This window comes from Xenopus laevis, chromosome 5S (assembly GCF_017654675.1).
Source record: "Xenopus laevis strain J_2021 chromosome 5S, Xenopus_laevis_v10.1, whole genome shotgun sequence".
Taxonomy (NCBI): Eukaryota; Metazoa; Chordata; class Amphibia; order Anura; family Pipidae; genus Xenopus; species Xenopus laevis.
In genome coordinates, this window is record NC_054380.1 from 122035319 (window position 1) to 122060852 (window position 25534).

Sequence of the window (25534 nt, forward strand, 5' to 3'; positions counted from 1 at the left end):
ATATTGACATTTTAAGGAAAGCACAAACCCTCTGAAACTTTTAATTGGGCTGCACATAAATCTCATTTAAGAATTTACATCTTTGCAGGTATTTCGTTAGTTGCTTCTAAAGAGCATTTCAGCAAATAAGAATATGAAATAAATAAATAAACATCGATCATATCAAATGAATTGGCTGAAAGGATGGATCTTTACTTTCCTTAAAAACCCACAGACGTTACACCAGCAGTTTTTGCAGATCCACAAGGAAATGAGTGAGGAGTGTGAAAGTCTTAGCTATCAAAATATACACCTGTTCAGTAATTACTCTCAAATACCTGTTGAAGTTTTTTTCAGATAAAAAAAATGTAATAAAAGCAGTCATTAATGTCACCAGTCACATATGAAAACATTTAAAAGCCAAGAATTTGTAAGGAAATTAAAAGCCAAGAATTTCTAAGGAAATTCTGGAGGCCCACAGAGGGCTGGGAATATGCATTAAAACATTTTTTGGGGAACTTCACTATGAGACACAGGAAAGTGTAATTTTAACAAACAGTTATTTTCTTATAAAATCATATAAAGAGTTTGTTTTGAACATTTTAATTTCTATTTTAACTTACTGTGTGTCACACAAACTGGTCTGCAAGTCGCTACGATGAACAACACAAAACCAGCACGAGCAGATTTGGGGAGATTAGTCGCCCCATCGACAAATCTCCTCTTCTTCGGGGCGACAATCTCCCCGAACTGCCTTCCCCCTGCCCTCACGAGGAAACTTCGGGCGACTTTTGGAAAACAAAGCTCCGTGTGTGCTTTCTCCCAGGCGATTTTAATTTTAGCTGGGCGGAGGGCAGGGGGAAGGCAGTTTCGCCCCGAAGAAGTGGAGATTTGTCGATGGGGCGACAATGTTTTCCAAGTGGATACAGGGGCAGTGGATACAGGAAGTACGGCCTGAATTTAATCCAACACATTATACTTGGGGCTAAAATTTAAATATTTGAGTGTTTTCTCCAAAATATTTACAATCTATGTTGATGTAAGATTATTATTACAACTTCATCTTGTGTACCAGCAAACTAGACTATGGGTAAGGTCACACTGGGCGTTTCGGGGAGATTTAGTCACTTGGCGACTAATCTCCTCGTCTTTGCAGCGACCAATCTCCCCGAACGCCTTCCCTCACTCTACACTGGCTAAAATGAAAGAGCCTGCGCTAATCACACGCAGCGATTAGTTTTCCAAAGTCGCCCGAAGTTGCCTCAGAAGGAAACTTCTGGCAACTTCGGAAAACGAATCGCCGGGCGATTAAATCTCCCCGAAATGCTCAGTGTGACCTTACCCTAAGGAGAAACAAAGAGGCACCTTAATTATAACATCATCGTCTTTGTATCAACAAAGCTAGCAGGTTACAACAAGTTTAGGTCTGGGGGGAAAATGTACAATGAATCAACAACCATCTAAATGAAAGGACTCGTCACTACCTATATAATTTATTAGCTGATGACAAGACAAAATGTTAAAAACTGTGTCAGCTCTATAGAGAGCAATTTCTACAGCTCGTGTTTTATCTGGTTCTTCCTTCTTTTTAGTTGAATGGCTTTCGTTATCATGGTTCTAAATCTAGGCAATTTCTTTCTGCAAAGATAAAGATGGGGGTTCTGGTATATCAAGTTACATCAAAAGGAGACAACAAAACCCAATGTTTGTTTAGACTACATACACATATATAATCAACACAAAGGGGCAGATTTATCAAGGGTCGAATTTCGAAGTGGAAAATACTTCGAAATTCGACCATCGAATAGAATCCTCCGACATTCGAATTGGAAGTCGGAGGGTTTCATTCATCATACGATCGTACTACGATCGTACTTCGAATTGTACGATTCGTATGATTTTATCGTACGATTTTCCTTCGAAACCCAAAAACTTAGAAATATGCTCTGCCAGGTCCCCATAGGCTAACATAGCACTTTGGCAGGTTTAAGTTGGCGAAGTATTGAAGTCGAAGTTTATTTAAAGAGACAGTACTTCGATTATCGAATGGTCGAATAGTCGAACGATTTTTACTTCGAAGTAAATTCGAAGTCGTAGTATCCTATTCGATGGTCGAAGTATCCAAAAATTACTTTGAATTTTGAATTTTTTTACTTCGAAAATTCCCTCGAATTCACTTCGACCCTTGATAAATCTGCCCCAAACTGTGAGAAGAAAAACAACAAAAACAACGAGAGAAAAAATACAGTAATCTAAGTGTGAAATTCACAAAACAGCCAAACATGCATAAGGAACACTTTTTGTTGGTGCATGCCTAATAGGGTACCTAAGGCAGACTGAGAAAGTTTATATTCTGGTAACCCAATTATTCAGTGCAGCATGAAACAAAACCCCATGAAATACTAATTACCTGATAAAGGCATAAGTTAATATTGAATAAATGAGAGTTACTTTGAGTGCTAAGCTCTGGAGAATGGTTGATAGTAGCATTATTAATGGTAATGGATATGTCATTAGGAGAGGAGGTAGAAGACTTCCGGTTTAGAGGCATTAATCTTTCCCATGTTAAAATGTACTGATAGCGTTATACAAAAAGACTCCGACAATTCATTCTAATAGAAATTAGAACTATCTAATGAGCTCTGTTTTAGGAAATGTTAACATTGAATGTTTGAAAATATATCAGTATGGGTTTTAAAACTTTAGAGGTGGTATGCAGTAATATAAAAAATGTCTGCCCACCCCCCCAAAAAAACAGCCAGATATAGGATTAGAATAATTACCTTTGGTAAAGGACTGTGGCTGTATGATAGCAGGTATAGTAGGGAGAGATGGTGCCTATAGTAACAGTGGATAATAGTCTCTGGGAAGGGAGTGTGACTGTGGGATAGCAGGTATAGTAGGGAGAGATGGTGCCTATAGTAACAGTGGATAATAGTCTCAGGGAAGGGAGTGTGACTGTGGGATAGCAGGTATAGTAGGGAGAGATGGTGCCTATAGTAACAGTGGATAATAGTCTCTGGGAAGGGAGTGTGACTGTGGGATAGCAGGTATAGTAGGGAGAGATGGTGCCTATAGTAACAGTGGATAATAGTCTCTGGGAAGGGAGTGTGACTGTGGGATAGCAGGTATAGTAGGAAGAGATGGTGCCTATAGTAACAGTGGGGATAATAGCCTCTGGGAAGGGAGTGTGGCTGTGGGATAGCAGGTATAGTAGGGAGAGCTGGTGCCTATAGTAACAGTGGGATAGTAGTGGGATAATAGTCTCTGGGAAGGGAGTGTGACTGTGGGATAGCAGGTATAGTAGGGAGAGATGGTGTCTATAGTAACAGTGGGATAATAGTCTCTGGGAAGGGACTGTGACTGTGGGATAGCAGGTATAGTAGGTAGAGATGGTGCCTATAGTAACAGTGGGATAATAGTCTCTGGGAAGGGAGTGTGACTGTGGGATAGCAGGTATAGTAGGGAGAGATGGTGCCTATAGTAACAGTGGATAATAGTCTCTGGGAAGGGAGTGTGACTGTGGGATAGCAGGTATAGTAGGAAGAGATGGTGCCTATAGTAACAGTGGGGATAATAGCCTCTGGGAAGGGAGTGTGGCTGTGGGATAGCAGGTATAGTAGGGAGAGCTGGTGCCTATAGTAACAGTGGGATAGTAGTGGGATAATAGTCTCTGGGAAGGGAGTGTGACTGTGGGGTAGCAGGTATAGTAGGGAGAGATGGTGCCTATAGTAACAGTGGATAATAGTCTCTGGGAAGGGAGTGTGACTGTGGGATAGCAGGTATAGTAGGGAGAGATGGTGTCTATAGTAACAGTGGGATAATAGTCTCTGGGAAGGGACTGTGACTGTGGGATAGCAGGTATAGTAGGGAGAGATGGTGCCTATAGTAACAGTGGGATAATAGTCTCTGGGAAGGGAGTGTGACTGTGGGATAGCAGGTATAGTAGGGAGAGATGGTGTCTATAGTAGCAATGGGGATAATAGTCTCAGGCAAGAGACTGTGACTATGTGCGTGACAATTCCTGTAAAGTTTCAAAATCTTAGTATGATGTTAGGAGCAGTATACATCTACAGTATATACACCATTTTTCAAAAAAAAGTTTATGCTGAAAATATATTCTACATCCTCTTCACCTTTGTTGGGACTGGTTTGTCTTACAAATAAGAAGAATTCAACTATGCAAGGGGATTAGCTGTGCACTGATAATCTTACTAATCTGCCTTGCCAGAAGTAAATACCATATACAGTAGCTTCAGTTTCCCTGTTTGCCCTGTTTAACCCAAGACATAGCAATAAAAATTGTTGAAATTAAAATATCCAAAAAGGAACTTAACTTCCACCTCCGTAGATACAGCAATTTCACTAAACAAGCACCAGTTACTTATCTGCAATAAGAGAAACTGGCTGAATAAGAAACAGACCATGTAAAAAGCCAACGTCAGCGTTGTTCTTTCATGAGTTAATCCATTTTAAGCAAATAATTATGTGTTTTAATTATCAGCCTTTTCTCTGTAATAATTAAGCATTACCTTGTACCTGATCCTGCGATAGCTTAAATGATTATTTGTGAGAAAGTAACAACGGCCAACCAGATATTGGGGGGTTTGAGCAAGTCTTTAGTTCTCCTTAAATTTAGTAGACTAAGGGGCACATTTACCTAGGGTTGAATATCGAGGGTTAATTAACCCTCAATATTCGACCGTCGAAGTAAAACCCTTCGACTTTGAATATCGAAGTCGAAGGATTTTGCGCTATTCCTACAATCGAACGATCGAAGGAATAATCGTTCGATCGATCCGATTCGAAGGATTTTAATCCATCGATCGAAGGATATTCCTTCGATCAGGAAATTTTTAGGAACCATATGGGGACCTGCTAACGTTGGCCTCGGTAGGTTTTAGGTGGCGAACTAGGGGGTCGAAGAAATTTTTAAAGAGACAGTATTTCGACTATCGAATGGTCGAATAGTCGAACGATTTTTAGTTCGAAACGTTCGATTCGAAGTCGAAGGTCGTAGTCGAAGGTCGAATTAGCCCATTCGATGGTCGAAGTAGCCATATTCGACCATTCGAAATTCAAACTACTTTTCCTCTATTCCTTCACTCGAACTAAGTAAATGGGCCCCTAAGGACAGATTCGGGGAGATTGTCGCCACGCAGAAGAGACGACTAGTCGCCAGGCGACTAAATCTCCCTGAATCTGCCCGTCTGCCCCAACCCTTTAAGGTGAAATTATAGGGATCCAAATTACAGAAAAAAAACCCGAGAAAAACAGCAGTGGCATTTTCCTATATCATGTATAATACGTATGGGTTCTTTAATTGTTTTTAGCCATTCTGTTGGCAAAAAAAAAACTCCTTAGTTTTTTATTATCAGCTGCCTTAAAATCACAATATCTCTGTGTCTGAACAGAACATTGGATCAATTCCCTTAAAACCAACAGGGAAAACAGCTGCAATGATAGAAGACTATATTCTGTATTTCACATGTTTTCATTCCAGTCTAAGGGCTAACTTTAATTAGCAAAGTCAGGAGTATTTTGAGAATGTGATTCATTTAACAAATATGTATTATCCGTAACATAGACTGTAACATATCTACTAAAAATACTATTAAGAATGTTAAAGAGATGTAAAGCAAAAACATATAAAATATCAACATCAACCTTGTTGATAAAATAAACCAGACCAAAAATATAAAGATTTAAACTTACAGATATTTAAGGTTTTCTAGGTCTTTAAATGCTTCACTCGGTATTCTTTTAATTTGGTTGTTGTTTAGAAGCCTATAAGAAAAAAAAAGAGTAAATATTGACATTTATACACAAAATTCCATTTCTTAATAGATAGCACCTCAAAACAAAATGATGGAAATGTTTGTAAAGGTTTCACAAATGCAAACAAAATAGTGGGTGCTGCACTGTTGCAGTTACCTTTAAAGGAGAAGGAAAGCTACGGAGGTATTTTATTGGCAATAGATTAGCTGCAATAGTGCAAGCTAGACTGCTATATTTATTCTGTAGAATGTTTTACCATACCTGAGTAAAAATATCTAAAAGCTCTCTGTTTGTTTAGGAAAGCAGCTGCAGTATTAGCTTGATGTGACATCACTTCCTGCCTGAGTCTCTCCCTGCTCACTTATAGCTCTGGGCTCAGACTACAGCAGAGAAGCGAGGCGGGGAGGAAGAGGAGCAAACTGAGCATGCTCACGCCCGGGGCAAGGAGGTTTACGTTGAAAACAGGAAGTCTGATACAGAAGCCCATGTGTACACAATAAAAGGAAATAAATGCAGTGTTTCTTTTGACAGAGGACTGTGAGGGTTTACTGGTATATTTAGGTGGCCCTTTCTGATAAGGATTACTTAGTTTTCACATTTCCTTCTCCTTTAATCAATTATATATATTATATGCTCTGAATTGTAGTTCACCAATCAAAACTGATCTTATAATCTTATAAACCAATCAAAACTAATCTTATAATAATAAGGAAAACAATAGAGCAAGGTTTAAAAGAGAAAAAAATGTGAAATCATTGAGGGTAGCACCAGCAAGGGGTATTTCTATAAGAGCACCACCGACTGATCAAATTCTGCTTTTTCAATCTTCAATGGCCCCTACTGATTCTACAAAAGTACCTTGGACTGGTGCAGCTTTCATTAACCAGGGGCATCAGACCAGAGTATAAAATAAGTGAGTATAATAACTGGGTGGTGCCCAACATTTCGCACCCCAAGCAATTTTACCTTTCCCTCTACTTTAAGGCAGGAAAAAGCATTATTGGTGGGTGATGTGATCAGGTGGATCATAGAGGAGTCAGACCAGACTATATGGCGATACAAGAAAAGAGATGTAGTGAGAAAGAGAAGAATTGATATTGATGGCTTTGAAAGCCATGAGAAGGATATTATAAATTATGCTTTGCTTTATAAGAAGCCATAAAAAGGATAGTAGCAGTACACAGGCCTCTTCTCTCTTGGATGAAAGGAGGAGAATTCTAGCAGCATTTCATTTAAACAGAATTTAATACAGACTGTAGTGAGGAGACATGGGAGTTAGGCAAGCAAGTTAGTAGCAGGTTACAGTAGTCTAAGGGACAGATTTATCAAGGGTCGAAGTGAAAATGTGAATTTCAAATTTCAAATTTTTATGGCCAAAACTGTGACATTTGACTAGGGAATTGTTAATATTCGATTCACATTTTTTAACAAATTTGAATTCGATTTTAGAGATTTATTATACACTGGCCCTTTAAGTACTCCAATTCGACTATTCGCCACCTTAAACCTGCCAAATTGCTGTTTTAGCCTATGGAAGACCTCCTGTGATCAATTTGGAGTTGATTGCAGCCTTCAAGTTTTTTTCGGAGTTTGCGGGTCGATGCTATTCACCCAAGATTCAAAAATTAGATTTTTTTCAAATAAATTGCAATTGGTCGAATTCCGAATTCATGGGAGTTCATGGGAGTTTTAAATAACTCCCCTGAACTCAAAATTGGACCCTTGATAAATCTGCCCCTAAGTGTGATAGGATGAGAGCATACATGAGCGTCTGTGAAAAAGGGACCAATTTTGGCAGCATTGCATAGGAAGAAGAAACAGGTTTGGATTTGAGGTTTGAGATGGAGGAGACAAAGACCACCCTCAGACTACGTGCACTACAGTTACATTTTTGCCAGTTATTAAAGAAGCTTGTTGTGAATAGTTTATTGACCATACTATATTGATTGTAGCATAAAGTGAATTTGGTCTGGAAGAGGAATTCTAAGCACCTGAAATTCTTCTTCACTTGACTATGATTTTGTAGGTTTCAGTAGAAAGGACAGGGTGATAGCACATGACATCAGCAATCACATAACTGGCTCGTAATGTAGCAGATTATTATTTTTCAAAGGATGCTATTATAAAAATATTGTTGGAAGAACAGATTAAAGTTAACTGAAGGAAAGCCCTTCCATCCTTCATCATTACAGAAGATATGTTAACATGTGTTTAAAATCTGGAAGGAAGTCTGAGTGCAAGAGCGTGAAATGCCTTTGCGAGTAACGGATTGACTTTTGACATGCAGGATGTGTCTGGAACCAGAAAAAATAGTATTAAATGTAAATATATATTATATTCACCTATAACACACGTTTATAAAACATTTATATTTTATTAAGTTTACTTTTTAAAGGCAAACTTAACAAAATAGATAACTCTTATTAAAGGAACAACTACACCAAATAAATGAAATGTTTTAAAAGTGAAAATATAATGTAGCGTTGCCCAGTACTGGTAAAACTGCTGTATTTGCTTCAGAAACTTTACAATAGTTTATATAAACAAGCTGCTGTGTAGCCATGGGGGCAGCCATTCACAGCTGAAAAAGGAGAAAAGGCACAGGATACACAGAAGATAACAGATAAGTGCTGTAGTATACAATGGGATTCTTCAAAATGTATCTGTTATTTACTCTGTATCCTTTGCGTGAATGGCTGCCCCCATGGCTACAGTTTATATAGTATTGTTTTGGAAGCAAACACACCTGTGTTACCAGTGCAGGGCAACACTACATTATATTGTCACTCCTTCTAAAGGAGAAAGAAATGCCTATTTACTTGGGGTGCTAAAAATTAGGCACCCAAGCGTTTATATATACTTACCTCACACCCCAGGCGGGTGCTCCTATCAAGAGAAAACTGCACCGATCCAGGGGTTATTTTAGTGAGCACCACTGAGTTTTTATTCAAAGTTCCCAGGGCAGACACATGCGCAGTAGAACAAAATAGCTGTACATCATAGCTATAATTAAGGGAGTTGATCCATAAACACGTTAGCAGATACCTATTCTCAGTCTGCTGTAATAAATATTTTTACTGGAGTGCCATCCCATTGCTCTTTTTTGTGATGTATGGATACTGTGGGGACACTGAGGACTGAGCACCTGGCTTTGGGAGCTGCTTCTATGAAAAGGTGAGCTTGGAGAGGCCTTTTTTTCAGTTTTTTTGCTGCCAGTAGAACGAAATATCTGACTTCGTTAAAGTTTGGCCTTTCGCGCTACTGAGCATGTGCACCCGCGCGAGGAAAGAGCAAGAAGGCAGCTGATCGCTCGTTGGAGGAACTGCAGGCTGGTGCAATTTTCTGCTGATAGAAGCACTGGCCCGGGGTGTGAGGTAAGTATATACAATCACTTGGGGGTGCATAACTTTTGGCACCCCTAAGTAAATATGCCTTTCCTTCTCTGTTTCTTCTTTGTTTCCCAGTTTCCTGGTTTGGTTGAATGTGTCATGTTTGACCTGTAACCCTGCGTGATTTTCTTCTTCCGCTTCTTAATTTAAAAGTGAACAAACATTTTACGGTGTAATTTCCAAGGGGGGAATTAGCAGCTGCAAGAAATAATTGTAATTGTTGCCCAATGGATCAAACGTTGCAGAAACCAATGTAATTTTTTTTTTTTAGCCAGCCACTATTAGCAGCTACTAACTTATTCAAGTGATTTATGCATTAGAGTCACAACTGAATTTATATTTAACTGGAATTCAACTGGATAGAATGAAGTACCACCATTCAGATACTATTGGGCAAATTCACTAAGCAGCGAAGCGCCGAACGCTAGCGTTACTTCGCTAGCGTTTGGCATTTTCGTTACTGCGCAAATTCACTAATGAACGCTGGCGTATAATGACCACCTTTCAGATACTATGGGGCAAATTCACTAAGCGGCGAAGCGCCGAACACTAGCATTACTTCGCTAGCGTTTGGCATTTTCGTTAGTGCGCAAATTCACTTATGAACGCTGGCGTAGATTCGCTAGTGTTACGTCGCACCCTTACGCTTGGCGAATTATCGCTACGGACGTAACTACGCAAATTCACTAACTTGCGCAGTGTACTGAACGCTACCTTTTACGCTAGACTTCCTTCGCCACCTCAGACCTGGCGAAGCACAATAGAGTAGATAGGGATTGCTTCAAAAAAAGTCAAAATTTTTTCTAAGTCCCAAAAAACGCTGGCGTGTTTTCTACATTATGGGTGATAGGCTGAAAAAGATCGCAAATTTTTTTGGGGCTCCCCTCCTTCCCCCCTACATTTCCTGACTTATGGTAACTTACCTAGACAGGGGGCACATGTGTAGGGCAAAATAAATTTTTTATTTGATGTTTTGAAGGTTTTCTAGGCATTTGTAGTGCTGATACGTATTCCTCCATTGAAATTTGAATTTGGCGCCATATGCAAATTAACCATCGCTAGTGTAACTTCGCTTCGCTTAGCGAATCAACGCTAGCGCAACTTCGCAACCTTACGCTACCCCTGAGCGCAACTTCGGATTTTAGTGAATTTGTGAAGCGCTGGCGAAACTACGCCTGGCGAAGTGCGGCGAAGTTACGCCTGGTGCAACTACGAATCTTAGTGGATTTGCCCCTATAAATTATGAAACCTCCCTAATCATTGCACTCGGGTGCAAGTCAGCTATCAAACTAATAAACTTAAGAATTAAAATAAGAGCAGTTCAATTGAACTACAGCTAACATCTGCTCCCCCCAACAGCTGACATACAGAAGTCGGACCATATTTGGCTAAAGAGAAGTTATATTTTCCCTTTATTTACAACATGCACAGATGACAATTATGACATCCTTTCTGAATAATCCAGCTGCTCAGTTAGATACCGAGGCTTGTGAATTCTAGAAGAACCATGGAGCAGAACATAACAAGGCTCTTTATTTTTGATGAAAAGCAATAGCACTATTATAACTATTAATATATACTTACAAAGTGTTAAGGTTCTTCAAGTGTCTAAATGCTCCTGTTTGAATATCCTTAATTCTGTTAAACCGAAGGTCCCTGTAAAGACAAGAAAATAAATGATATACAATGATTACACACTTATTTCCTCTATATACAGTACTTCTCTTGATAAGCAATATATAAGTCAAGGCTGCCAACGCACAGTACTACACAACTGTTAAGAGCTACACTTCATATCTACCTCCCTAACAGCTTGATGGTTGCATGTTTGACATCCATGATGTAAACGTCTTTTAAAGGTCTGCGAAGAATTTAGTCTGCAGAACAAATCATACATGCAATCCATTCATTAGGATTCCTCTGAATGTACTGGAGAGGTAGTAGCACTTCCCAGACAGATGGTAGTCAGCATGTCTATAAACACTGAAGCATACAACATGCCACTAACAGTCATTATGGCATTAATGCACTCTCCAGAAACATGAATGTGATATTGCTTTTTTTACACAGCTGAAGATATCTGAATACGGGTAATCACTCCAGTTTTGGGTGGTCACTATTTCAGAAGAATACTAAATTGTGTTAGTATGTTCTACTGAAGTATGACTATGAAGATTTTCATTCATCCGGGTCATGGTATATCTAATACAAGTAATTCAAAAATAAACAACTGGACTTGCTGAGTAATTGTCCAGTTGTTTATTTTTGAATTACTTGTATTAGATATACCATGACCCGGATGAATGAAAATCTTCATAGTCATACTTCAGTAGAACATACTAACACAATTTAGTGGGGTTATTTTGGCCTGTGACTAAAACAATAATCCTAGACACTCACAAGTCTTGTTTTTCAGGGTCAGCATTTCCTATTTTTGGCTACTCTTCAAATCACTTTTGAGAAGCAGTTGTCAGACTGTGTAACTAGCCTACCTAGGGTGATACTGGAGGGGTGAAACCTTATCCTGCTTTCTAAGATTTTCCTGGAACCATGGCTGAAAGGCAGTAACAACAATGGTATGTTCATCTCTCCAGCCCACATGTTGTGAATGTGCATAAAGAAATTCCTGAAAACCAATGCTTGAGACTAGTTTTATACTGTAGTGATAGTGATACATAAAGCATAACACAAACATGACTTTTTCATTTCTTACAAGTAGAAACATGACTAAAGCTGCCCAAGCATATCCCAGTCAGGCAGTTTGAGAGATTTTAGCCATGCTGCCTGATCATCTCGGCATTTATGCCTGGCTGGGGAGGTGCTTGGACAGAGCAAGAAAAGCAGTGTGTTGAACTGTTGATGAGTGTATAGTGTCTTGTTACAGAAGGAAGTTAATAGGCTACACAGTTCCTTTTTGCTCCTGGAGTGCCACTCTTTTACTATACTCTGGCTGATACTCTCTGAGTTAACTATGCTCTGGCTGATACTTGATGAGATAACTATGATCTAACTGGTGAGCCAGATTTTGATCAACTCATAGAGTATCAGAATATGATCAGCTCATACAGTATCAGTCAAAATACAGTCAACTCAGAGTATTAGCCAGAGTATGTTAAGCTCATAAAGTATCAGCCAAAGCATAGTCAACTCATCAAGTATCAACCAGAGTTTGGTCAGTTTACAGAGTATCAGCTAGAGTATCATCAGCTCACAGGGTATCAGCCAGAGCACAGTCAACTCATAATGTATCAGCTAGACTCTAGTTGCTAGAGCATAGTAAACTCAAAGAGTGTCAGTAACAGCATAGTCTGTATGGTCAGCTCATGCAGCCAAAATACAGTCAACCCATAGAATTTTAGACAGAGTAGTGTAAGCTCCTAAAGTATCAGCTAGAGCATAGTCAACTCATTGAGTATCAGCCAGAGCATAGTCAACTCATAGAGTATCAGCCAGAGAATGATCAACTCACAGAGTATCAGCCAGAGCATGGTCAGCTAACAGAGTATCAACCAAAATATAGTCAACTCATAGAGTATGAGCCAGAAAATGGACAACTCATAGGGTATCAGTTAGTTTATGATCCTCTCACAGAGTATCAAACAGATTATGGTAAACTCACAGAGTATCATCCAGAGCATGGTCAGCTCATAGAGTATCAGCCAGAGCATGGTCATAAAATATTAGCCAAAATATGTTCAGCTTACAGAGTTTCAGACAAAATACAGTCAACTCAGAGTATCAGCCACAGAATGGTCATCATGTTAACTAAGAGGAAATAAGACTTCCCAGTACAAGCAGAAAGACTGACTACTTTGAAAAACATTATTCAATGACCCTTGTAATGGGTGTTGGATAACTACGTGTGGTGCGGTAATGTAGTCATAAAACAAATAATTATAAGGTCATGCTTCCATTACACTAGGCCTTTTTTCTATGTCAGTCGTCTGTTCCAACGTATTCCCCCACAGGGCATTTAGGTGTTAAACTGTTATAAGGCCTCCAGGATGCAATCTGAGAGGTCACACACAGCCAGAAGCACCTGCAGAAACACCTGCACTCCATTAGACAGTTTTAAACTGAATGAAAGGAGGAAATCATCCTAACAAGGCAGCGAGGCTACAAATACCAACTCAGCACTTGTCGGGTGACAAGAGATCTTTGTGTTTGGAACAGATTTTGGCTGAGGCTCTGAGCTGGATATTTTAGTATCTGTGTCAACAATCTGTAATTTACTTAGGTTGCAAGCAATAAACAATTCACACTCTTTAGCTGAACTGTTCCTAGTTACTTCTCCAAAAGGTTCTTCTATCATAAAAGGTATGTGCATTGGAGAGGAGTATGCTGATCAGGGGGGTGGCAAAATTCCTCTATATGTAAAGACATGTTGAAAAAGTCGTCATCATTTCAATGGAACTTTTTGTTTACACCTCTGGAATTCTATGCATTCTGCCTGCTAGTTAAACAATATCATATGATTTTAGAGATTGACAATAAAAAAAAACGAACCCCCAGGTGTAATAAAAGGCACTAACTTTGCCCAAGAGCTGTAATCCACAGAAACCAATAAGATGTTTGCTTTTAAATCGGGATACACCGAATCCAATATTTTTTACTTCCTAGTTTTGTGACAAAAATACATACGATTTCCTTCCCAGCCCCTAATTATGCAAATTTAGATTCGGTTCGGCCAGGCAGAAGGATTCAGCCGAATTGGAATCCTGCTAAAAAAAGGCAGAATCCTGGCTGAATCCCGAACCGAATCCTGCATTCAGTTCATCCCTACTTTTAAACAGGTGACCAGAAAATGCTACCTGCTGATTGGTTACTAGGGGTTACTGCTCCTGGGCAAACTTAGTGCCTTCTGCACGGCCCGCACCAGGGCCTGCCCCCACCTAGTTCCGTTACTGCTCACTTTCCACTTATATAGATACTGTACGATGACCCCCTAGGCTTAGCTCTATAGCATCCCAGAGCACCCTAAATATGAGCTGACACTCAGAAGGTGACCTAACACAATGGGGGGGGGGGGGCTGCTGTGGACAAGTTTGGAGCCATTACTGTTATAGAGCTGCTGAACCTCTTGGAAAGTCCATGCTCTTTTTTTTTAGGTTCCCCTTTAGAGCAAGTTCTCCTCATTGTTGCTTTCCTGCTTTCTTCTTAAAGGGATACTGTCATGGGAAAAAAAAGTTTCAGTTAATAGTGCTGCTCCAGCAGAATTCTGCACTGAAATACGTTTCTCAAAAGAGGACACAGATTTTTTTATATTCAATTTTGAAATCTGACATGTGGCTAGACATACTGTTCTCCAGCTGCCCCCAGTCATGTGATTTGCGCTCTGATAAACTTCAGTCACTCTTTACTGCTGTACTGCAAGTTGAAGTGATATCACCCCCCTCACTTTCCCCCTCCAGCAGCCTAACAACAGAACAATGGGAAGGTAACCAGATAGCAGCTCCCTAACGCAAGATAACAGCTGCCTGGTAGATCTAAGAACAGCACTCATTATTAAAATCCAGGTCCCACTGCGACACATTCACTGGGAAATGGGAATCTGTAAATACTTTTCCCCATCATCAATGTCCACCCTTCACTCTGAAGCAGACCCCTTTTCAGAAGACAATCTTCAAAGACAATCTTAATAGCTTACAGAAACAATATTTACTATAGTGATATGTCAGCATTATATAAATAATAATAATAGTGGGACTAATAAGCTCATGTTTGAGTTTTCTCCAGTAGATCTTACAGGTGGTAAAGCACTGGAGGTCTCACAGAAATCATGTCAGATTCATGATATTCAACACAGACATGAAAAGCATATATTAGATTTAATGAGACTGAATCAGTTCCAAAGATGACAGTTTGGCCCGAAAGCAATAAAATTGGTCCCAGAAGGCACTAAGAGCAATGTCAAACTGAAAAGACCCTTGCTCTGTGAGTGATTATACTAAAGAATAGATAAAAGAGAAAAAGTACATATCATTTACACAGTGTTCTTTCAGTTTCTAATTACAGGATTATATCACCCCAGGGAAACAAACAAAAATGTCGGCATGCAATGTTGGAAAATAGGCAGTGTTGCCAGGTTAACAGCATGAAGTTCACAGTTGATACGAAATGATCTCAATCCTCAAATCAATATGATGCCAATTTGTTAGGCACCCCCAAGTGAGCAAAAATATTAACCTTTTGCCCTGGACCTGGTGTACTTGGCTGGTGAGCACAGTCCCATATTTCTTTATTTCCCAGGAATGCTATGGGTGGGCTTGAAGTGATGGTAGCCCTTAGGCATATTAGAACCACCAAATGTTCTATATACTTTTGAATTGATGAGAAATGGCATAATCTGACATTATAATAAAGATCTGAACAGTTCGAAACCCCTGCTAATGCCAAAGATCACACAGCTAGAACTCAATTCGAAACGCAAAACCGCAATGGTGAATATGAAATATTCTGTTTTCACCAGTTAAGCAAGAGCAGATAAATGAAAGGACCATTATGTAGCTTTACAGCCAATCATGAGGTCCATGTTACTGAATAGCCACGAGCCAGTAAAAATTATGCATTTCCTGATGAGCATTTATATTTCTAAAAGTACTTGGGTAAAATGACCTCAATCATCTAAGAATTTCCAGGTTGACGTTACTCTAGGAGTACACCACAAATTGCTTTCATTTACTTGCAGAATAACCATTGCGTTAAAGGGCTTTTCAATACTGAAAATGGTTATGATCATTTTTTTTTTAGATAATATGCATCATTTCTAAAGCTACTGGACTTATTTTCCAGTTGTTGTTGACCTGGATGAATGAAAATCTTCATAGTCAAATACATAACTTCCTACTTTTGCTGCAATTGCTCTCTAAAGCACAGATAGTGAGACTCGTTTATAAACACTGAGCAAATTTGCACCTGGGCAGTAACCCATAGCAACCAATCAGTGGCTGGCTTTTTTTTAACCAGCTGCAAGTTGAACAATGAAAGCAAACCTTTGATTGGTTGCTATAGGTTACTGCCCAGGTGCAAATTTCCCTCCTGTTTATAAATGTGACCCAGCGTGTCTATATTTATATATAGTTCATAGGCACATGTGACACATATACAGTTATGAGATTGGTTATCTGGAAATCCATTATGCAAAAGTATCCAAATTACAGACAGGCTGTTTCCCATAGACTCCATTTTATCCAAATAATCCAAAATTTTAAAAAAGATTTCCTTTTTCTTTATAATAAAACAGTAGCTTGTAAACTTGATCTCAACTAAGATATAATTAATCCTTATTGGAAGCAAAACCAGCCTATTGGGTTTATTTAATGTTTACGTAATTTTATATTAGACTTAAGGTATGAAGATCCAAATTACGGAAAGATCCATTAACCGGAAAGCCCCAAGTCCCGAGCATTCTGAATAACAGGTTCACGACTTGTACATCACATATTATATCACTACAGAAAAGACTGAAATCTTGGGACTCATTTAAATATACTGATTTAAATTATAACCTTTTGCTAATAACTCAAAATAATTTTGAAGCGCAACAATTTTTTATGTGCACAACAATTTTTACGGCTTTTTTGTCCAATGCATCACAATAAAAAAAACAAAGCCAACACATCCAACCAGATATGAAGGAAACGCGGAACCTGACAGGCAGCTACATTCTCTTTTTAATGTTTTCCTTGGAAACCAGAGAGTCAGCAAAAAAATGTGTTAGTTGGCCGCCCAAAGCAGTCTCTCTCCCTACATGTTGAACAAGTGTATCTGAGCAGTTCTTGACCACTACATGCATTTCCTCCAATCATTTCCTAATGTTAATGGCATATTTCTGCTCTTTTCATAAGAAGAAAAATCACTCTCGCTACACTTTCTCACAAAAACATCCCTATACCTTGGAAAAGAAAGGAGAAACATTCCTGGAAAAACTGAGTGCTGAGCATTCCTCGGAACAGCTGGGCATTTCATTTTCACGGCCTTGGCTAGGCCTTATTTTTAATACTGTTTTCATCCGCTTTGTTGTACACTCAGGGGCCCATTTACTTAGCTCGAGTGAAGGATTAGAATAAAAACTACTTCGAATTTCAAAGTATTTTTTTGGCTACTTCGACCATTGAATTGGCTACTTTGACCTTCGACTACGACTTTGAATCGAACAATTCGAACTAAAAATCTTTCGACTATTCGACCATTCGATAGTCAAAGTACTGTCTCTTTAAAAAAAACTGCGGCCCCCTACTTCGGCAAGTAAAACCTACCGAACCTCAATGTTAGCCTATGGGGATGGTCCCCATAGGCTTCCTGGCAATTTTTTGGTCGAAGAAAAATCGTTCGATCGATGGATTAAAATCCTTCGAATCAAACAATTCGAAGGATTTAATCGTTCGATCTAAGATTTTTCATTCGATCAAACTATTTGCGGTAAATCCTTTGACTTCGATATTCGAAGTCTTTACATTCGCCAGTCGAATATCGAGGGTTAATTAACCCTCGATATTCGACCCTATGTAAATCTGCCCCTCAGTGTTCATTAAACATGTCCAATATTAAATGACGAGCTTAACCTTGTACTGCATCACACCACAAGACAAATCCCTGCCATGATCAGTTCATACACGTTCTGGGATTTTTACTTTTCCCTTCTTAGTGGCTTATACAAACAAGAAACGGAGTAGTGTTCCTTGCAGGGAAAGATTGTACTTAAAATGTTTAAGCAATGTGGGAAAACTATTTGCTCAGAATTAGTTATCTGCTTATCCACACAGCCCACAATGTTCTGCTTTTATCCCTCCCCCATTGTTGGAATGGGGTTGGAATCAGCTCTGGCTAGAAAGAACAATGGCATGAGGTGCCAAAGGAGTGGGACAGGAAGGTTTGAGCACCCATAGGGGTGCAATTAAAATCTTGCCAGGTAGAGGATACCACTACAACTCCATAACATAAGAATATTTGGGGTGGAGGGGGGTATGAGCCCTTCTATATGTCTGCAATGTCTGATACAATTTACAGGTTAAGGGGGAACTCCGGCTTCCAAACCAAAATTTGAAAAGTTTCTTCAAAAAGTATGAATAAATCCCATTTTCTATGCTGAAATCCAGCTGTTTAACAGTTCTTCTCTTTCTGCATCATTTGAAATTCTGACAGGGAGGGAGGGACTAAAACACTGTAGTGATGGGCGAATTTTTCCTGTTTTGCTTCGCGAAAAATTCGCAAAACGGCGAAGAATTCGTCAATTATAGATGCGTGTCCGAAAAGTCGCTTACGTCAATTTCGACGCAGGCCTTAAAGTCAATGGGCGTCCGAATAGTGTTGACGATTTTGACGCAATTTCGTACGCGTGGCCAAAATTAATTAGCTGGTGGCGAAACGCTGAAATTTCCCGTAAATTCACATTGGCCGAATTTATTTGCCCATCACTAAAACACTTATGTTACAAATTGTAACAACTTCTCCACAGATTACAGACAGCATACAGGAACTACATTACCCACAATACATTGCACTGTAATGTTCTGTTTCTTATTGAAATCACGTGTGCAGGGAATTGTGGGGTTTGGAGGATGCAGGCTGAGGACAGCTGTCTGTTGATACAAAGTAACAGTAGTCAGTCAGCTCAGCAAAGTAGTCAGACAGATCAGCTTGAGAGCAGGTGGCTAGGCTTAGGGAACTGTCAGAAACCATTAAAAATCATAAAAAGTCTGCATATTTTTTAAATGATGTATATTGCAAAGTTGCTTTTCAAAAAGCTTAAGTTTTGTTTTGCGGAGTTCGCCTTTAAATAAGGGTACATATTTTTCCTTCTTTGAATATAAGTTTTATTTGTAGGATCTCTATTTTTGTAACCCTTTGTTGATTAATTTCTAGTTTCTTAATGCCCTCATGGAGACTAGTAAATGTGACCCATTTATTGTACAGGAGCCAGAAATAGAGAGAGAGAGAAGTAGAGGAGATGAATCAGGAGAAAGAGGTGACATTTTTGTATGGGAAGCCTACCAATAGAAGGCTTTGCATTGGAGAACATGTTATTATTAGGGTTATGACTGAGAGACGCAAGGAAGGTTGAGACTGAATACAGAGAAGAAATTAATGACAAAGAGGGGTTGAGGGTTCGCTGAAAGACGGGGGATGAAGACAAGAGGTGATGTTTATGGGAGAAAGAGAGGGAAGGCAGAGGAAATGTGCCCTGACCAGAGAGAGGGTCTGTAAATTGAAAGGGAAATATTAAAACCTATGGGTGTTATTCTGACAGGATGAGGGACCTTGTACAGAGAGATGCTTGAGGAGTGAAACTCTTGTGTACAGCTGCTAATATATAAACCCATACGCATGTGATGTGTATACACAAGGGTATATCTTATATCTTTCCACTTACTTAAAGGATCAGTAATACCAACAAATGAAAGTGTTTTAAAGTAATTAAAATATAATGTAGTGTTACCCTACACTGGTGTGTTTGCTTCAGAAACACTACTATGATTCATACAAACAACTATGTAGTCATGGGGCAGCCATTGAATGCACAGGTTACATAGCAGCTAACAGATGCACTTTGCAGAATCCCATTGTATGGTATTACAGAGCTTATCTGTTGTGCCTCTTCTCCTTTTTCAGCTTGAATGACTGCCCTCATGGCTACCCAGCAGCCTTTTTATATAAAATACCTTTTATCAGTGCAGGTCAACTGTAAGTAATATTTTAATTACTTTTACAATGATGCTTTAATTTTTTGATGTAGAATTGTGAAATGGAACCAAAAACTCTCTTTTTCAACAGCTCACGAATGCTTATTTCTTTGTAATTAAATAACCCTCTAATTTTCCCTAACTCCTTACCTACCCAACAGTCCCATGCATGGTACCTCAATGGCAAAAACTACAGTCTGCATTTAAGTACAGGTATGGGACCTGTTATCCAGAATGCTCAGGACCTGGGGTCTTCCAGATAATGGATCTTTTCGTAATTTGAATCTTCATACCTTAAGTCTACTAGAAAATCCTTTAAACATTAAATAAACCAAATAGGCTGGTTTTGCTTCCAATAAGGATTAATGATATCTTATATTGGATCAAGTACAAGCTACTGTTTTATTATTACAGAGAAAAAGGAAATCATTTTTTTAAATTTGGATTATTTGGATAAAAGAGTCTAGGGGAGATGGCCTTTCTATAATTCTGAGCTTTCTGGATAATGGGTTTCTGGATAACAGATCCCATACCAACATGCAATATACTGTAATATAATATATATAATAATAATAATATAATAGTGTGTTACACTTCCAAAAAGCCAGTTTAAAGCCAAGCACCCTAACACAAAGCAAACATTATGGGGCCAACAGCAGATGACTGCCGGATCATCTAAAATGACTTAGCAGACTAAATGCTTGAAGACTCAGCAATAGACGCAAAAAAGGGCAGTTTCCCAAACACTCAAAAGAGCAAACCTATCTCTTTGATGCTGCTTAAAAGGGACACTAATCCTTACTGTACTGCATGGCGCAACTACACTTTACAGAATTATTTCTGGACTAAAAATCCCAACATGCTTTAAAATATTATCAAGGTTAAAGGAGAAGGAAAGCTACCAAGGCAGTTCATTGTCAATAGATTAAACACACCAGTCCAATCTAGAACGCCATTTTTATTTTTTAGAACACTTTATTATACCTGAGTAAACAGGTCTAGACACTGTCTCTGTTTCTTTAGGATAGAAGCTGCCATATAAGCTTGGTGTGACATCACTTCCTGCCTGAGTCTCTCCCTGCTCACTCATAGCTCTGGGCTCAGATTACAGCAGAGAAGGGAGGAGGGAGGGGGAGAGAGGAACAGACTGAGCATGCTCAAGCCCTAGCCCTGGATGTTGAAGCTGTATACAGGAAGTCTGATACAGAAGCCCATGTGTACACATTAGAAGGAAAAAAATGCAGTGTTTCTTTTGACAGAGGACTCAGAGCAACATTACGGAGGGTTTACTGGTGTATTTATATAGACCTTTCTGTTAAAGCTTACTTAGTTTTAACCTTTGCTTCTCCTTTAAGTCATGCTGGGATCTGTAGTCCAGCAACATCAGGGTTGTATATCGTTAAAGCAAAATTGTTCAGAAATAATCAAGCGTTCATATTGGCTTTGTTTCCCCACTGCTTGGTAAGATTACAGTTTACATAGCTCAAGAATTCTGTTTTTACATGGGATGTTATTCTTTACTTATCTTTCACATAATACATTCGACCTAAAATGACGTTATGCTGGTTAAGTTCCAATTAAGGACAAAAATGCAGATTCAGTATTTCTCATACGGAACCGTTTAGTTGTACTAAAAGACATTGGGGGGAATGTAGTAAAAGCTGGTAACTGAAAGAAATGCCTTTGTGCAAACAAATTTGCTTTTGTGCGAATTTAATATGGCTCTTGCAAACCCGGAAACTGTTTAGCGACCACTTCCTATAGGGGAAGGTGGTTTGTGAATTTTATAGTTTGTGCCAGTGTGCAGACAATGTAATAAAACTTCTTACTGAAAAAGTCGTTATGTTTGCTCCAAAAGATTAGAACACCTTCAAACACTTCATAAAAGTGGACAATGCTCAATTAAAATTCGCAATGCAATAACAGTTTAAGGAAGAGAATTACATTGCGAAATGTGAATTTTTATTCTCATTTGTGCAAAATGTTTTGCTCTTTGCGACTTTTATTACATTCCCCCAATTATGAATAAAAAGTAATACCCGTCATAGTCCAAAAGCAAAATCCCACAGCCTATGGTGAAGAAGAAGTATTTATGCTGCAACTTGCTCATTGAGCAACTTTTACAATTGGTATCCCGAACCTAGAACAAACCCCTAGGTCCCGGTCACGGCTCAGTCTTCTGCCTGTAGCTGCCACCTTTGGCTTCGGGAGGAGCCCTCCACTAGTCGGGTGCTGCCAGGTCTTAATATGAGAGGACCAGGGAAGAGTTCTAGGCAAGCAAGGGAACCGCACGTTAAACTGACTGGGAGAACCAGGAACGTAGATGGGGTCACATGCCGGGTCAATACACCAGATGAGCTGAGCAGAACAGTAACAGCAGGCGGTAGCGTAATTGGGATCACAAGCCAAGTCAGTTACCAAATGGGCAGACGACGAAGATGGACGTGGCAGGCGCCCCCGTCACACCCCCACTAGACCTACAGGGTGAGTCCTCACAGCAACAAGGGATACATAATCAGGTTGTTATTGTGTTTCTACTAAAACTATCTGGGCAAGGAGATTACAGCTAAACACAAACACAATGGAGTCTGAAGTAAAACAGATTAGTAGTAGATGGGGTAAATTGTCATTTAGCATCCAGTAAAAAAAATAGTGCTGTTTAATGGTGCTGCACGTTGTACTTCAACAAAAGGGCCACTATAATTCATACTATCGCACAATTATCGAAATATGAAAGGAACAAATAACAAAACATATCTTACTATTGGCTACTATAGGCACCATCTCTCCCTACTATACCTGCTATCCCACAGTCACACTCCCTTCCCAGAGACTATTATTCACTGTTACTATAGACACATCTCTCCCTACTATACCTGCTATCCCACAGTCACACTCCCTTCCCAGAGACTATTATCCACTGTTACTATAGACACCATATCTCCCTACTATACCTGCTATCCCACAGTCACAGTCCCTTCCCAGAGACTATTATCCCACTGCTACTATAGACACCATCTCTCCCTACTATACCTGCTATCCCACAGTCACACTCTCTTCCCAGAGACTATTATCCACTGTTACTATAGACACCATATCTCCCTACTATACCTGCTATCCCACAGTCACACTCCCTTCCCAGAGACTATTATCCCACTGTTACTATAGGCACCATCTCTCCCTACTATACCTGCTATCCCACAGTCACACTCCCTTCCCAGAGACTATTATCCCACCGTTACTATAGGCACCATCTCTCCCTACTATACCTGCTATACCACAGTCACACTCCCTTCCCAGAGACTATTATCCCACTGTTACTCTAGGCACCATCTCTCCCTACTATACCTGCTATCCCACAGTCACACTCCCTTCCCAGAGACTATTATCCCACTGTTACTATAGACACCATCTCTCCCTACTATACCTGCTATCCCACAGTCACAGTTCCTTCCCAGAGACTATTATCTCACTGTTACTATAGGCACCATCTCTCCCTACTATACCTGCTATCCCACAGCCACAGTCCCTTCCCAGAGATTATTATGCACTGTTACTATAGGCACCATCTCTCCCTACTATACCTGCTATACCACAGTCACACTCCCTTCCCAGAGACTATTATCCCACTGTTACTATAGACACCATCTCTCCCTACTATACCTGCTATCCCACAGTCACAGTTCCTTCCCAGAGACTATTATCTCACTGTTACTATAGGCACCATCTCTCCCTACTATACCTGCTATCCCACAGTCACAGTTCCTTCCCAGAGACTATTATCCCACTGTTACTATAGGCACCATCTCTCCCTACTATACCTGTTATCCCACAGTCACACTCCCTTCCCAGAGACTATTATCCCACTGTTACTATAGGCACCATCTCTCCCTACTATACCTGCTATCCCACAGTCACACTCCCTTCCCAGAGACTATTATCCCACTGTTACTATAGACACCATCTCTCCCTACTATACCTGCTATCCCACAGTCACAGTTCCTTCCCAGAGACTATTATCTCACTGTTACTATAGGCACCATCTCTCCCTACTATACCTGCTATCCCACAGCCACAGTCCCTTCCCAGAGATTATTATGCACTGTTACTATAGGCACCATCTCTCCCTACTATACCTGCTATACCACAGTCACACTCCCTTCCCAGAGACTATTATCCCACTGTTACTATAGACACCATCTCTCCCTACTATACCTGCTATCCCACAGTCACAGTTCCTTCCCAGAGACTATTATCTCACTGTTACTATAGGCACCATCTCTCCCTACTATACCTGCTATCCCACAGTCACAGTTCCTTCCCAGAGACTATTATCCCACTGTTACTATAGGCACCATCTCTCCCTACTATACCTGTTATCCCACAGTCACACTCCCTTCCCAGAGACTATTATCCCACTGTTACTATAGGCACCATCTCTCCCTACTATACCTGCTATCCCACAGTCACACTCCCTTCCCAGAGACTATTATCCCACTGTTACTATAGACACCATCTCTCCCTACTATACCTGCTATCCCACAGTCACAGTTCCTTCCCAGAGACTATTATCTCACTGTTACTATAGGCACCATCTCTCCCTACTTATACCTGCTATCCCACAGCCACAGTCCCTTCCCAGAGATTATTATGCACTGTTACTATAGGCACCATCTCTCCCTACTATACCTGCTATACCACAGTCACACTCCCTTCCCAGAGACTATTATCCCACTGTTACTATAGGCACCATCTCTCCCTACTATACCTGCTATCCCACAGTCACACTCCCTTCCCAGAGACTATTATCCCACTGTTACTATAGGCACCATCTCTCCCTACTATACCTGTTATCCCACAGTCACACTCCCTTCCCAGAGACTATTATCCCACTGTTACTATAGACACCATCTCTCCCTACTATACCTGCTATCCCACAGCCACAGTCCCTTCCTAGAGACTATTATCCCACTGTTACTATAGGCACCATCTCTCCCTACTATACCTGTTATCCCACAGCCACAGTCCCTTCCTAGAGACTATTATCCCACTGTTACTATAGGCACCATCTCTCCCTACTATACCTGCTATCCCACAGTCACACTCCCTTCCCAGAGACTAATATCCCACTGTTACTATATGCACCATCTCTACCTACTATACCTGCTATCCCACAGTCACACTCCCTTCCCAGAGACTATTATCCCACTGTTATTATAGGCACCATCTCTCCCTAATATACCTGCTATCCCACAGTCACACTCCCTTCCCAGAGACTATTATCTCACTGTTACTATAGGCACCATCTCTCCCTACTATACCTGCTATCCCACAGTCACAGTTCCTTCCCAGAGACTATTATCCCACTGTTACTATAGGCACCATCTCTCCCTACTATACCTGTTATCCCACAGTCACACTCCCTTCCCAGAGACTATTATCCCACTGTTACTATAGACACCATCTCTCCCTACTATACCTGCTATCCCACAGTCACAGTTCCTTCCCAGAGACTATTATCTCACTGTTACTATAGGCACCATCTCTCCCTACTATACCTGCTATCCCACAGCCACAGTCTCTTCCCAGAGATTATTATGCACTGTTACTATAGGCACCATCTCTCCCTACTATACCTGCTATACCACAGTCACACTCCCTTCCCAGAGACTATTATCCCACTGTTACTATAGGCACCATCTCTCC

The 25534-nt window shown here is 40.0% G+C and overlaps 1 protein-coding gene across 2 annotated transcripts in view; it reads right to left on the bottom strand.

Annotated features, from left to right (window-relative positions):
• Positions 1 to 25534, bottom strand: part of pxdn.S (peroxidasin S homeolog) — an 80700-nt gene that overhangs the window by 39199 nt on the left and 15967 nt on the right. For both annotated transcript variants that reach the window (XM_018265915.2, XM_018265914.2), the window contains exons 2-3: positions 10731 to 10802; positions 5695 to 5766 (exon numbers count right to left, since the gene is read on the bottom strand). In XM_018265915.2, coding sequence (XP_018121404.1) covers positions 5695 to 5766; positions 10731 to 10802 — 144 coding nt within the window. The remainder of the gene's footprint in view (positions 1 to 5694; positions 5767 to 10730; positions 10803 to 25534) is intronic.